Here is a 15,079-nt window from a genome sequence, read left to right on the forward strand (position 1 = left end):
TACACACACACACCCTAACGTCATAAAATTGAACAAGCCACCCTGCACAGGGCGCAAAAATTGTGGCCGTCAATCGAGGATTACCCATAAATATTTTCTTAATATTTTTTAAGTCATTTGTCGGAGATAATGTTCGGTCTTCCTGTTTGGGTAGGGGGTGGGGTTGGACTAGATGACCTACAAGGTCCCTTCCAACTCTGTTAATCTATCTCTGACTTATTCGCAGTGCTGGTTTTTTTTTTTTTTTAAAGTAAATCTTTGAAAATTGATTTGACCCTCCACGCAGATTCGTTTTGTAACCAGAGAGGCGTCCGATAAATTCAAGAAATAATCGAAATAAAAATAAATTCAGAATTGAGAGAGAGGCATAAATTACTTTGTCAGTTCTCTCCTTCGACAGGGCCGGATACCAAATTAATGCAAAACAGCGGGCGCACGAAATTCAAGAGGACTAGCATCGACCGTCTGATGAATACTTTGGTACTTTGGGTAGGTGTTCCCCTCCAACTCCGTGCCCGTGTTTCGAACTCAGTGCTCTGCGCTCTCTCTTGGGGACGCAGAGGCTGCCTTTCCCCTGCTCTGGGGCATGGAGGCTCTTTTCGTTTCCCGGATGAGAAACAGGGGCGGAGGATTTTCCGGGAACGCTCCACCAGGGGGCAGTCCAGCCCTTGTCCTGCTCTGCAGGGGGGTCGTCCCGGAGAATGTAGGGGAAGCCGTTTCCTTCCATCTCAACCTCAGGGAAATTAGTTCTGTTCTTTAACCACCGTTCTGGATTACTCAAAAGCTGTCTGGGGGCAGAGCCCGAGTGGATCTGAGGTCTAATCCGGGATCTTTTGAAATTGACCTCTTGAAACGTGGAATTGACCACACGTGGATGAAAAGGGCCAGGAGATAGAGAGGACCTCAGGTAGTGGGGGGAAAGAGGGATGCTATCCCGCTTTCCCCATCCTGCTCTTTTATCAAAACGGAGCTGTTGAAATTGACATCCTGAAATGGGGAATTGACCACATATGGATGAAAAGGGCCAGAGGGAGAGAGAGAGGACCTTATGAAGGTGGGCACAAAGGGACACCATCTTGCAGCTTCTCCCTTTTTGCTCCTATGTCCAAAGGGAAGTATTGAAATTGACCTCTTGAAATGGGGAATTGACCACATGTGGATGAAAAGGGCCAGGAGATAGAGGGGACCTCAGGTAGTAGGGGGGAAAGAGGGATGCTATCCCGCTTTCTGGGAGGGAAAGAGGGATGCTATCCCGCTTTCCCCATCCTGCTCCTTTATCAAAATGGAGCTGTTGAAATTGACATCCTGAAATGTGGAATTGACCACATATGGATGAAAAGGGCCAGGAGAGAGAGAGGGGACCTCACGTAGGTGAGCACAAAGGGACACCAATTTGCAGCTTCTCCCTTTTTGCTCCTTTGTCCCAAGGGAAGTATTGAAATTGACCTCTTGAAATGGGGAATTGACCACATGTGGATGAAAAGCGCCAGGAGGTAGAGAGGATCATATGTGGTTGGGGACAAAGAGGGACGCCATCCTGCTTCTCTTTCTCTGGAGCTTTGATCCAAACGGGGGCTGTTGAAATTGACATCCCGAAATGTGGAATTGACCACGCGTGGATGAAAACGGCTAGAAAAATAGAGGGGAGTTCACGTAACAGGGGACCAAGAGGGACGCCACCTTGCGGCTTCCTCCTTTCTGCCCTTTTGCCCAAACTCAGCTGTTGAAATTGACATCCTCTAACGTGGAATTGACCGCAACTCGATAAAAAGGGACAGGAGATAGAGGGGATAAAGCTGGACACCGTCCTGCTTCTCCCCCACACCCCTTCTCCCCGCTTCGTCCGAACCGAACTGTGGTCTTCCCGCCGGCAGATTTTCGGGTTCCTGGTCTGCATGGGGGTGATCCTGGCCATCGGCAACTCCATTTGGGAGTACGAAGTGGGAGTCTGCTTCCAGATTTATCTGCCGTGGGACAAAGTGGTGGACAACGCCTTTCTGTCGGGGTTCCTGGCCTTCTGGTCTTACATCATCATCCTCAACACCGTCGTTCCCATCTCTCTCTACGTCAGGTGAGTCTCCTTTCCCTTCTCTTTCCTTTCCTTTCCCATTCTTTCCTTTCTTTTCCTTTCCCATTCTTTCCTTTCCTTTATTTTCCTTCTCTTTCCCTTTTCCATTCTTTCCTTTCTTTTCCTTCTCTTTTCCTTTTCCATTCTTTCCTTTCTTTTCCTTTCCCATTCTTTCCTTTCCTTTCCTTCTCTTTCCCTTTTCCATTCTTTCCTTCCCTTTCTTTTCCTTCTCTTTCCCTTTTCCATTCTTCCCTTTCTTTTCCTTCTCTCTTCCTTTTCCATTCTTTCCTTTCTTTCCCTCCCCTCTTTTTCCCTCCTCCTCCTCTCTTCTCTCCTCATTCCTCTCCTCTTTTTTCCCCGTCCATTTCTTTTTTTTTTTAATCTCTTTTTCTTTTGGTTTTTCCCGCATGGCTGTTTCTTTCTCGCTCCGCAGCCCCCCAAGTAAGAGATCTCCTTCCTGTGTTTTTCCAAGCTCCCCTTTGATGTTGGCTTGTAGCATTTCCTGCCTCCCTCCCCCAACCCCCCTCCCCTCCTTCCAAGGCCCTAGCAAAATCACACCCCCTCCTCCCCATTCCTCCTCCGGCTCCCTTTGTTCTCCTCCCCCCCCCTGCAGGGGGGCTGTTCTTTGATGGATGGTTCATTTCCTGTGGACCCACTCAAGCAGACCTTCCCCCTTAATGAAGAAGTAAGGATGCCCCTGAAGCATCTCAGCCGAAGGAAGAGAGCCTCCATGGGAAGGAGCAGTCCTTCTTAGAGGGCTGAGGCTGAGGGACAATCGGCTCTTGTCATCCGACCCTCCCAGAAAGCAAATCTGATCGGCATCTCTTTCTCTCTCTCTCTCTTATCTATTTATCTGTCAATCATCATTTTGCTCTGTCCCTCTATCATCTGTCTGTCTGTCTGTCTTTCTCTCTCTATCTTGTGTGTCCGTCTATATCTATCTATCCATCCACCTATCTCTCTATCATCTGTGTAGATCATCCATCCATCCACCTGTCACTTATCTATTTATCTATCTTTTCTATCCATCCATCCATCTCTCTCTCTGTCATCTGTATATCTGTACATCCATCCATCCATCTATATTTCTATCTATCTACCCATCCATCTATCTATCTTCTGTATATCTCTCCATCCATGCATCCATCCATCCATGCATCCATGCATCCATCCATGCATCCACCTGTCATTTATCTATTTATCTATCTTATCTATCTTTCCATCCATCTCTCTCTGTCATCTGTATATCTGTACATCCATCCATTCATACTTCTGTCCATCCATCTGTCATCCATCCATCCATCCCTCTCTTTATCATCTGTATCTGTCCATTTATCCACCCACCCACCCATCCACCCACCTGTCATTTATCTATCTTATCTATCTATCCATCCATTTCTCTTTGTCATCTGTATATCTGTCCGTCCGTCCATCCATCCATCCATCTATATTTCTATCTACCCATCCATCAGTATCATCCATACTTCTGTCCATCCATCCATCTCTTTATCATCTGTATATCTGTCCATTTATCCATCCATCCATCCACCCATCCACCTGTCATTTATCTATCTTATCTATCTATCCATCCATCTCTCTTTGTCATCTGTATATCTGTCCATCCATCCATCCATCTCTTTATCATCTGTATATCCATCCATCCATCCATCCACCTATCTATTTATCTATCCATCTATCCATCTATCCATCTATCATCTAATCTATCCACCTATCCACCTATCCACCTATCATCTATCTATCTATCTATCTATCTATCTATCTATCTATCTATCTATCTATCTATCTATCTATCTATCTATCTATCTATCTATCTATCTATCTATCTATCTATCTATCTATCTCATATTTCAACTCCTGTGAGGCTTGGCCAGCAAGGGCTTATGGGAGCTGTAGTCCAAAAGCATAAAAGTTGTTTAAATCTGAATTTTAAATGTGTGGTCTTTAATGTATCGTTTTAATGTTGGATATTTTTTTAATCCGCTTAGTGTGAGCTGCGAGGGGGAGAAATAGAAAGCCAGGAAAGAAACGAACGGAATCAAATCAAGGGAAAAAAGCGAGAAATCGGAGGGCCTCCCTTCGGTGGGTGAAGGCACATGGGCTTTGGGGTTCCCAACCATCCCTGCTTTCTCCCTTTTAGCGTGGAGGTGATCCGTTTGGGCCACAGCTACTTCATCAACTGGGACAAGAAAATGTACTGCGCGAAACGGTGCACGCCAGCCGAGGCCCGGACCACGACGTTAAACGAGGAACTGGGCCAGGTGGAATATATCTTTTCAGACAAAACGGGGACCCTCACGCAGAACATCATGGTCTTCAGCAAGTGCTCCATCAACGGGCGCAGCTACGGTGAGCCTTCCGTAGTCCCTCCGCCGTCTCCCGTTCCGTAACTCTGGGCGAAGGATGGTCGTAAGTTTGAGGACTGCCTCAATTCTGAGTCTCGGTTTGTTTTTCGTAGGAGACGCTCTGGATGATCTTGGATACAAGGCTGAACTCGGAAAGGTAATACGCCGGCAGTTTGGTCCAGTGGTTAAGGCACCTGGCTAGAAAACAGGAGACTGGGAGTTCTAGTGCCGCCTTTAGGCCCCCAAAGCTGGCTTGGGTGACTTTGGGCCAATGACTAGGAGACTGGGAGTTCTAGTCCTGCCTTAGGCATGGTAGCCGGCTGGGTGACTTTGGCTAAATCACCAGGAGACTGGGAGTTCTAGTCTTAGGCAGAAATGCCGACTGGGTGACGTTAGGCCAATCACCAGGAGGCTGGGAGTTCTAGTCTTACCTTAGGCAGAAAAGCCGACTGGGTGACTTTAGACCAATCACCAGGAGACTGGGAGTTCTAGTCCTACCTTAGGCAGAAATGCCGACTGGGTGACTTTAGGGCAGTCACCAGGAGACTGGGAGTTCTAGTCTTACCTTAGGTAGAAATGCCGACTGGGTGACTTTAGGCCAATCACCAGGAGACTGGGAGTTCTAGTCTTACCTTAGGCTGACTGGGTGACTTTAGGACAATCACCAGGAGACTGGGAGTTCTAGTCTTACCTTAGGCAGAAATGCCGACTGGGTGACTTTAGGACAATCACCAGGAGACTGGGAGTTCTAGTCTTACCTTAGGCAGAAATGCCGACTGGGTGACTTTAGGACAATCACCAGGAGACTGGGAGTTCTAGTCTTATCTTAGGCAGAAATGCTGACTAGGTGACTTTAGGACAATCCCCAGGAGACTGGGAGTTCTAGTCTTACCTTAGGCAGAAAAGCCGACTGGGTGACTGTGGACAATCACCAGGAGACTGGGAGTTCTAGTCTTATCTTAGGCAGAAATGCCGACTGGGTGACTTTAGGACAATCACCAGGAGACTGGGAGTTCTAGTCTTATCTTAGGCAGAAATGCTGACTAGGTGACTTTAGGACAATCACCAGGAGACTGGGAGTTCTAGTCTTACCTTAGGCAGAAATGCCGACTGGGTGACTTTAGGACAATCACCAGGAGACTGGGAGTTCTAGTCTTATCTTAGGCAGAAATGCTGACTAGGTGACTTTAGGACAATCCCCAGGAGACTGGGAGTTCTAGTCTTACCTTAGGCAGAAAAGCCGACTGGGTGACTGTGGACAATCACCAGGAGACTGGGAGTTCTAGTCTTATCTTAGGCAGAAATGCCGACTGGGTGACTTTAGGACAATCACCAGGAGACTGGGAGTTCTAGTCTTATCTTAGGCAGAAATGCCGACTGGGTGACTTTAGGACAATCACCAGGAGACTGGGAGTTCTAGTCTTACCTTAGGCAGAAATGCCGACTGGGTGACTTTAGGACAATCACCAGGAGACTGGGAGTTCTAGTCTTATCTTAGGCAGAAATGCTGACTAGGTGACTTTAGGACAATCCCCAGGAGACTGGGAGTTCTAGTCTTACCTTAGGCAGAAATGCCGACTGGGTGACTTTAGGACAATCACCAGGAGACTGGGAGTTCTAGTCTTATCTTAGGCAGAAATGCCGACTGGGTGACTTTAGGACAATCACCAGGAGGCTGGGAGTTCTAGTCTTACCTTAGGTAGAAATGGACAGTTTATAGCTGGTGCATTTTCTGCTGTTGATAATTTTTTTCTGCACCTTCTGAGCTGGTTCTAACCACCTATTCCTCTACCCTCCCCCCTTCTCTCCCCCCCCCCCCCGGGCAAGAAAATGGATCCGGTGGATTTTTCCTTCAACCCGCTGGCCGATCCCACGTTTACCTTCTGGGACACCGGACTTTTGGAAGCGGTCAAGCTGGGTGACCTTCACGTCCACGAGTTTTTCCGGCTCCTCTCCCTCTGCCACACCGTCATGTCTGAAGAAAAGTGCCCAGGTTGGGAAGGGAAACTGAAACTGAGCTTTGAAAGGCTGTGAAACAAAAAGAAGTTGGGGAAATGAGGGATTGTGTGCTGGAAGCACTCATATATTTTCTTTCTTTCTTTCTTTCTTTCTTTCTTTCTTTCTTTCTTTCTTTCCTCTCTCTTCTTTCTTTCCTCCCTCTTCTTCTTTCTTTCCTCCCTCCTTCCCTATATCCTCCCTCCCCTCTATCTCTTCTCCACTCCTTTTTTCCTCCTTCCCTCCCAACATCCCCTTCCCTCTCTCCCCTCTATCTCTTTTCCACTGCTTCTTTCCTCCCTCCCTCCCAAAATTCTCCCTCCCTCCTTCCCTCCATCATTCCTTTCTTCCTTCCTTCCTTCCCTCCCTCTCCTTCCCTCTTCCCTTCTCCTTCCTTCCGTCCGTCCGTCCCTCCCCTCTATCTCTTCTCCATTCCTTTTTCCTCCTTCCCTCCCAATATCGTCCCTCCTTCCTTCCTTCCCTCTGTCTCTTCACCACTCTTTTCCTTCCTCCCTCCCAATATACCCCTCCCTCCCCACTATCTCTTTCCTTTCCTTCTTTCCTTTCCTTTCCTTCTTTCCTCTTTTCTTTCCTCCTTTCCTTTCCTTCTTTCCTTCTTCCTCTTTTCTTTCCTTCTTTCCTTTTCTTCTCCTTTCTTTCCCTTCCTCTCCCTCTCCTTCACCCTCCCTTTCTCCCTCTCCTCCACCCCCTCTCCTCTCCCTCCCAATATTCTCCCTCCCTCCTTCCCTCCATCATTCCTTTCTTCCTTCCCTCCCTCTTCTTTCCTTCCTTCCTTCCTTCCTTCCTTCCTTCCTTCCTTCCTTCCTTCCTTCCTTCCTTCCTTCCTTCCTTCCACCCTCCCACGCTTCCTCCCTCCCTTCCCTTAAGCCGGAGAATTGTACTACAAAGCCCAGTCTCCGGACGAGGGGGCCTTGGTGACTGCCGCCCGCAATTTTGGCTTTGTGTTCCGTGGCCGCAGCCCGAAAACCATCACAGTGCAAGAACTGGGACGGCCGGTCACTTACCAGCTTCTGGCCATTTTGGACTTCAACAACGTGCGCAAACGAATGTCCGTCATTGGTGAGGAAGGGCTGGCGACGGCCAGGGGGGTCAGGGGGGCCCTTGGCTACCTCGCAGGGCTGTTGTGGGGGAGAAGAGGTGAGGGAGAACCGGATGAGGAGTAAATTTTATGTCTCTCCTTGTAAACCCTTTTCTTTCCTTCCTTCCTCTTTCCTTTTCTCCTTTCCTTTCCTTCCTTCTTTCCCTCTTTCCTTTCCTTCTTTCCTTTCCTTTCCTTCTTCCCTTTCCTTCCTTCTTTCCTCTTTCCATCTTTCCTTTCCTTCTTTCCTTTCCTCTTTCCTTTTCTCCTTTCCTCTCCTTCCTTCTTTCCCTCTTTCCTTTTCTTCCTTCCTTCTTTCCTCTTTCCTTTGCTATCTTCCTTTTTCTCCTTTCCTTCCTTCTTTCCTCTTTTCTTTCCCTCTTTCCTTTCCTTTTCTTCCTTCCTTCTTTCCTCTTTCCTTTCCTATCTTCCTTTTTCTCCTTTCCTTCCTTCTTTCCTCTTTTCTTTCCCTTTTTCCTTTCTTTTTCTTCCTTCTTTCCTCTTTCCTTTCCTTCTTTTCTTTCCTTTCCTTTCCTTCTTTCCTCTTTTTTTCTCTCTTTCCTTCTCTACCTTCCTTCTTTCCTCTTTCCATCTTTCCTTTCCTTCTTTCCTTTCCTCTTTCCTTTTCTCCTTTCCCTTCCTCTTTTGTTTCCCTCTTTCCTTTCCTTCCTCCTTTCTTTCATCTTTCCTTTCCTTCCTTCCTTCTTTCCTTTCCTCTTTCCTTTTCTCCTTTCCTCTCCTTTCCTCTTTTCTTTCCCTCTTTCCTTCCTCCCTTTCATCTTTCCTTTCCTTTCCTTCCTTCTTTCTTTCCTTCCTTCTTTCCTTTACTTTCCTCTTATCTTTCCTCCTTTCCTTCCCTTCCTTCCTTCTTTCCCCTTTTCTTCTTTCCTTTCCTTATTTCCTTCTTCCTCTTTTCTTTCCCCTTTTCTTTCTTTCCTTTTCTTCCCCTTTCCTTCCCTCCCTCTCCCTCTCCTTCACCCTCCCTTTCTCCCTCTCCTCCACCCCCTCTCCTCTCCTCCCCTCCTGTCTTCTATCCTTCTTCCCCTCCCTCCCTCCCTCCTTATTGCTCTTTCTTTCCTCCCTCCCTCCCTCTCTCCTTCCCTCTCTCCCCCCCCAGTGAGGAATCCTGAAGGGCAGATCCGCCTTTACTCCAAGGGGGCCGATATCATCCTGTTGGAGAGGCTTTTCCCCGGCAATCAAGACCTCTACAACGTCACTACCGACCATCTCAACGTAGGTGACCCACAATCCCCCCCGGGGGGAGGGTCTCTTTTATTTGCGAGGGTGCCAATAATGCTAAAAAGTAGACCAGGGGGGAGGAGGGGAGGGGGCTTCTCTCCTCCCATCCTCCATTTCTTCCTGATCCTAGGAATATGCGGGCGAGGGTCTCCGGACTTTGGTGCTGGCCTATCGGGACCTGGAGGAGAAATATTTCGCCGGCTGGGCTGAGCGGCTGGCGGAAGCCTCGCTTAACGGCGAGGGCCGCGAGGAGCGGATCGCTCGGCTTTACGAGGAGGTGGAGAATGACCTGGTGGTGGGTGCCGAGACCCTTCCCCTTTTTTATTTCATGCGTCCCCTTTCCCCCCCCACACACACATCTCGCCCTGTCGCTGTCATCAATTTCTTTTCATTGAATTCCTTGTAAACAAGGAGGCTCCTCCAAAATCTGGTCCTCGGCTTACGGCCGCAAGCGAGCCCCAGATTTCCGTCGCGAAGCGAAGCGAGCTTTGCTCCGTTGATTAGAACGTCGCTAAGGGAATCTGGCCTGCTGCTGTTAAGTTGTTAAGTGAATCCAGGCCTCCCGGCTGGTCGGGAAAAAGGGAATCACGGCGGCCGTCGTCAGTGCGAGTCGCGGCCGAGCGCCTGAATTTGGATCCCGTTGCTTTTCTCAGTGCTGTTCTCACTCGGAGCCGTCACTAAATGAAGCGTCGTAAGTCGAGGACTCCCTGTAACACAATCGGAACCGTTTTTCTCTCTCCCGCTCTGCAGCTGCTGGGAGCTACGGCCATCGAGGATAAACTGCAGCAGGGAGTTCCGGAGACTTTGGCTCTTCTCAGCTTGGCCAACATTAAGATTTGGGTTTTGACGGGGGACAAACAAGGTGAATTTTGTGTTTCGCTTCTGGGTGGGTCGGATTTGTGGGTTTATTTTTCTGTTTTTCTGCTCGTCGTTTCCCTGGTTCTGTTTCTCTTCTTCGTGTTTCCTGTGTTTGTGTGGTTTGTGTTTTAATGTGGTTTCTTTTCTGCTCTTCATGTTTCCTTCTGTGTTTCCTTTTCGTTTTGTTGTTTTTCTCAAAAGTATTTTTTTATTATTGGTATGTTTTCTTTCTCTCTTTGTGTTTTTTTTTTGTTCTTTCTTTCTTTTTTCTTTCCTTCTTTCATCTCTTTCTTTCCTTCATTTCTTCCTTCGCTCCCTCCCTCCCAATTTTCTTTCCCCCTTCCTCTTTCTTTCTTCCCCTCTCCCTCTCTCTTTCTGTCTTTCTCTCTCTTTTTTTCATCTCTTTCCTTCCTTCCTTCCCTCCCTCTAACTCCCACTAACTCTTTCGTCCCGCTCCCTTCCTTTCCTTCTTCCCCCACTCCCTCCCTCTCTCTCTTTCTTTCCCTTTCCTTCCTTCCCCCTTCTCAATTTTCTTTCCCCTCCTTTCTTCTTTCTTTCTCTCCCCCTTTCTTTCTTTCTTTTTTTCTGTCTTTCTTTCCTTCCCCCCTCCCAATTTTCTTTCCCCCTTCCTCTTTTTTCTTCCCCCTCTTTCTTTCTTTCTTTCTTTCTTTCTTTCTTTCTTTCTTTCTTTCTTTCTCTCTCTCTCTCTCTTTCTTTCATCTCTCTCTTTCTTTCCTTCCTTCCTTCCCTCCCTCTAACTCCCACTAACTCTTTCCTCCCCCTCCCTTCCTTTCCTTCTTCCCCCCACTCCTTCTCTTTCTTTCTTTCCCTTTCCTTCCTTCCCCCCTCTCAATTTTCTTTCCGCCTCCTTTCTTCTTTCTTTCTCTCCCCCCTCTCTTTCTTTCCTTCCCTCCCCCCCCCAATTTCCTTCCTTCCCAGTTTCCTTCCTTCCCTCCCTCCCAGTTTCCTTCCTTCCTTCCTTCCTTTCTTCCTTCCTTCCTTCCTTCCTTCCTTCCTTCCTTCCTTCCTTCCTCTCTTGATTCTTTTAATGGATATTTTTAAACGTGGTTTCTTTCTTCTCTTCATGTTTTTCTTGGTACGTGTGTGTGTGTGTGTGTGTGTGTGTATTTTCTTTAATTTTTGTTTGTGTAGTTCCTTTCTCTTTTTGTGCTTTGTGTTTTTATTTTGTCTGTCTACTTTTTGTGTCTTCTTTCTTCAAATCTTTCTTTTGCAATTCCACTTTTTGTGAGCTTGTAAGGGGTTTTTTTGGGGGGGTGGGTGGGAGGAAAACGTGGTTTATTTCTCTCCTACCTCCGAACCCTGGGTGTCCCCAAGATGCTGATGCCCATCTAAAGAAGGGAAAGAGGGAGGGGGGAAGATAAATATGGGACTTGTAGTCCAACCGGAGCCGAAGGAGAGTTTGGTTTGATGGCCCCTCCCCCGGGACTCTCCGCTGCCTCCCCTTCCCCAGAGACGGCGGTCAACATCGGTTACTCCTGCAAGATGCTGACGGACGAAATGACGGAGGTCTTTGTCATCGCGGGACACACCGTCTTCGAGGTTCGGCAAGAGCTGCGGTGAGTGGGCTTTTCCCAAAGCCCCCCCCCCCTTATCACACGGACATCTATAAACACACACACACACACATGCATAGATGTGTGTATGTTTCTCTGTGTGTGCATGAATGTGATTGTAAGTTGCCCAGTTATTCTGTGATATGATAGGTAGGTAGGTAGGTAGGTAGGTAGATAATAGATAGATAGATAGATAGATAGATAGATAGATAGATAGATAGATAGATAGATAGATAGATAGATAGATAGATGGATGGATGGATGAGAGAGAGACAATGAAAATTAGAAAGATGAGAGAGGATAGATAGATAGGAGATAGATAGATGAGCGAGAGAGAAAATAGACAGATAGATGAGAGAGAGAAGATAGATAGATAGATAGATAGATGAGAGAGAGAAGATAGATAGATAGATAGATAGATGAGAGAGAGAAGATAGATAGATAGATAGATAGATAGATAGATAGATGATAGATAGATGAGAGAGAGACAATGAAAATTAGAAAGATGAGAGAGGATAGATAGATAGGAGATAGATAGATGAGCGAGAGAGAAAATAGACAGATAGATGAGAGAGAGAAGATAGATAGATAGATAGATAGATAGATGAGAGAGAGAAGATAGATAGATAGATAGATAGATAGATAGATAGATAGATAGATAGATAGATGATAGATAGATGAGAGAGAGACAATGAAAATTAGAACGATGAGAGAGGATAGATAGATAGGAGATAGATAGATGAGAGAGAGAGAGAAGATATATAGATAGACACAGATAGATGAGAGAGAGAATGAGAATTAGATAGATGAGAGTGTAGATAGATAGATAGATAGATAGATAGATAGATAGATAGATAGAGATAAGAGAATATATATATACACACACACACACATACATATGTATATATATATATATGTATGTGTGTGTGTGTGTGTGTATATATATATATATATATATATATATATATATAGAGAGAGAGAGAGAGAGAGAGAGAGAGAGAGAGAGTAAATAGATATAGATAGACAGATAGATGAAAGATTTATACGATCTGAAGAGAAACCAGATCTTTTGGGTTTGATGAAGGGCTCTTCTCCTCCCTCTCCCCCCACACCCACCGTAGCTTTTCGGTGGTGGTGGGGGGGAGAAAAGGCAGGCATCCAAAGATATATGTGAAAAGGTGTTTATTTTAAATGTTAAAAGTTGTGAAGGGTTTTATTTTTGTGCTTGGGGTGGGGGGGATCCCTCCCTTCTGAGCCCCCTGTGTTTTTCTTAGCGCCTGACCCTTAATAATGGTGGTCTCCCTCCCTCCTTCCCTCCCTCCTCTCCTCTGGCAGGAAGGCCCGGGAGAAGCTGGTGGAGGCCTCGCAGTCGATGGGCAACGGGTTCGCCTTCCAGGAGAAGCTCTCCGCCTCCAAGCTCACCTCCGTCCTGGAGGCCGTGGCCGGAGAATTCGCCTTGGTCATCAACGGACACAGCCTGGTACGGAGGGACACAGCGGCTTTCAGAGCCCAGATCTGGGACTCCCCTTGTAGAATTCCCAAACGGGGGTCTTTAGAGATCATCAAGAGGCTCCCCCCTCCTCCTCCTCCTCCTCCTCCTCACCTCCCACCCTTTTCTCCACCTTGTCCTCTCTCCTTCCTTCCTTCCTTCCTTCCTTCCTTCTCTTCCTCCTCCTCCACTCCCTTCCTTGTCTCCATCTTCTCTCTCCTTCCTTCCTTCCTTTTCTTCTCTCCTTCCTTCCTTCCTCCTCCTCACCTCCCTCCCTTCCTTTTCTCCGTCTTCTCCTCTCTCCTTCCTTCCTTCCTTCCTCCTCCTCACCTCCCTCCCTTCCTTTTCTCCACCCTCTCCTCTCTCCTTCCTTCCTTTTTTTCTTTCCTTCCTTCCTCCCTCCTCCTCACCTCCCTCCCTTCCTTTTCTCCATCTTCTCCTCTCCTCTCCCTTCCTTTTCTTTTCTCCTTCCTTCCACTCATTCTGATCTCCTTCCATCCATCTTCCTTCCTTCCTTCCTCCTTGCCTCCCTTCCTTCCTTTTCTCCCTCCCCTCCTTCCCTCCTCCATTCCTTTTTTCCTTCCTCTCATTCTGATCTCCTTCCCTCCCTCCCCTCCCCTTCCTTCCTTCCTTCCTTCCTTCCTTCCTTCCTTCCTTCCTTCCTTCCTTCCTTCCTTCCTTCCTTCCTTCCTTCCTTCCTTCTAGAATGAGAGTAGCCAGTCCTGGCAGCAACAGGAAAGAGAAGCTTATTCAAAGGTAGACTGTTGCCGGCCATGGAGGTGCCATTAAAAAATAATAATAATAATCATCCTCCCAGGCACGAATCCAAAACACCCGCCTGCTTCCTCACCCACCACCCTCAGCGTTTGCCCCTGATTTCCCCTTCACCCCCCAGGCCCACGCGCTGGAGGCCGACATGGAGCTGGAGTTCCTGGAGACCGCCTGCGCTTGTAAAGCGGTCATTTGCTGCCGGGTCACCCCCCTGCAGAAGGCCCAAGTGGTGGAGCTGGTCAAGAAGTATAAGAAGGCTGTGACTTTGGCCATCGGCGATGGCGCGAACGACGTCAGCATGATCAAGAGTGAGCCTCGCGTTCTTATCGTATATTAAATAGGCATGCCAATTTAATATATACCAAATCATGCCCTTCAATCTTCAGTATTCTGTCCTCTGTTGAGTTGATCCAGCCGCTAATTCTTGATAAAGCTACTGCTTCATAATATAATTTTAAGTTGGGCATTCCCAAACCTCCTCTCTCACGTACGCCTTGCATTATTTTAAGTTTTATTCTCAGTTTGTCTTCTAGCCCAGACAAATTTATTAATCCCCTTCTGCCATTCTTCCAAATGTGCACCTTTTTTTTTGAGTATTGGTATCATTTGAAAAAAGAAATAAGAACTTAGGCAAAATGTTTGTTTTTACTATCCTTCCCAGTAAAGACAGTTGTAGTTTTTTTCCCCATTTCTTCATCTCTACCTGTATTCTGTGCCATAATGGTTCGTAATTATATAATTTCCCATTTGAGGTTGTAATATAAACTCCTAAATATTTAACCTTTTTTACTGTCTCACATCCTGTTATCCTTTCTAGTTCTTCTCTTTGATTTGTGTTCATATTTTTAACTATCATCTTTGTTTTCCCTAGATTTGTTTTAAACCCAGACACTTGACCATATTGATTAATCATGTTCATTAAAGCTGATTAATCGTGTTCATTAAAGTTGGTTTCCCTGGTTGGGTTAGATGAGAGAGAGAGAAAATAGATAAGAGACAGACAGATAGATGAGAGAGAGGATAGATAGATGATAGATAGATAGATAGATAGATAGACAGACAGACAGACAGACAGACAGACAGACAGACAGACAGACAAGAGATAGAATGAGAATTAGATAGATGAGAGAGGATTTCCCTGGTTGGGTTAGATGAGAGAGAGAGAAAATAGATAAGAGACAGACAGATAGATGAGAGAGAGGATATATAGATAGATAAGATAGATAGATAGATAGATAGATAGATAGATAGATAGATAGATAGATAGATAGATAGATAGATAGATAATATAGATAGATAGATGATAGATAGATAGATAGATAGATAGATAGATAGATAGATAGATAGATAGATAGATAGACAGACAGACAGACAGACAGACAGACAGACACAGACAGACAGACATAGATAGATGAGAGATAGAATGAGAATTAGATAGATGAGAGAGGATTTCCCTGGTTGGGTTAGATGAGAGAGAGAGAAAATAGATAAGAGACAGACAGATAGATGAGAGAGAGGATATATAGATAGATAAGATAGATAGATAGATAGATAGATAGATAGATAGATAGATAGATAGATAGATAGATAGATAGATAGATAGATAATATAGATAGATAGATG

At 46.3% G+C, this 15,079-nt stretch overlaps 1 protein-coding gene across 1 annotated transcript in view; it reads left to right on the plus strand.

Moving 5' to 3' along the window:
• The window catches only part of ATP8B2 (ATPase phospholipid transporting 8B2), a 30,804-nt gene that overhangs the window by 9,965 nt on the left and 5,760 nt on the right, over positions 1-15,079 (plus strand). Inside the window, exons 10-21 of the mRNA XM_087707653.1 lie at positions 401-489; positions 1,875-2,071; positions 4,227-4,435; positions 4,545-4,588; positions 6,259-6,424; positions 7,315-7,506; positions 8,643-8,758; positions 8,895-9,059; positions 9,515-9,626; positions 11,094-11,199; positions 12,532-12,676; positions 13,581-13,764. Of these exons, the coding sequence (XP_087563779.1) occupies positions 401-489; positions 1,875-2,071; positions 4,227-4,435; positions 4,545-4,588; positions 6,259-6,424; positions 7,315-7,506; positions 8,643-8,758; positions 8,895-9,059; positions 9,515-9,626; positions 11,094-11,199; positions 12,532-12,676; positions 13,581-13,764 (1,725 nt within the window). The remainder of the gene's footprint in view (positions 1-400; positions 490-1,874; positions 2,072-4,226; positions 4,436-4,544; positions 4,589-6,258; positions 6,425-7,314; positions 7,507-8,642; positions 8,759-8,894; positions 9,060-9,514; positions 9,627-11,093; positions 11,200-12,531; positions 12,677-13,580; positions 13,765-15,079) is intronic.

This window comes from Thamnophis sirtalis, unplaced genomic scaffold (genome assembly GCF_051295495.1).
Source record: "Thamnophis sirtalis isolate CommonGarterSnake01/CBP01778 unplaced genomic scaffold, rThaSir2_p1.2 scaffold_2, whole genome shotgun sequence".
NCBI lineage: Eukaryota > Metazoa > Chordata > Lepidosauria > Squamata > Natricidae > Thamnophis > Thamnophis sirtalis.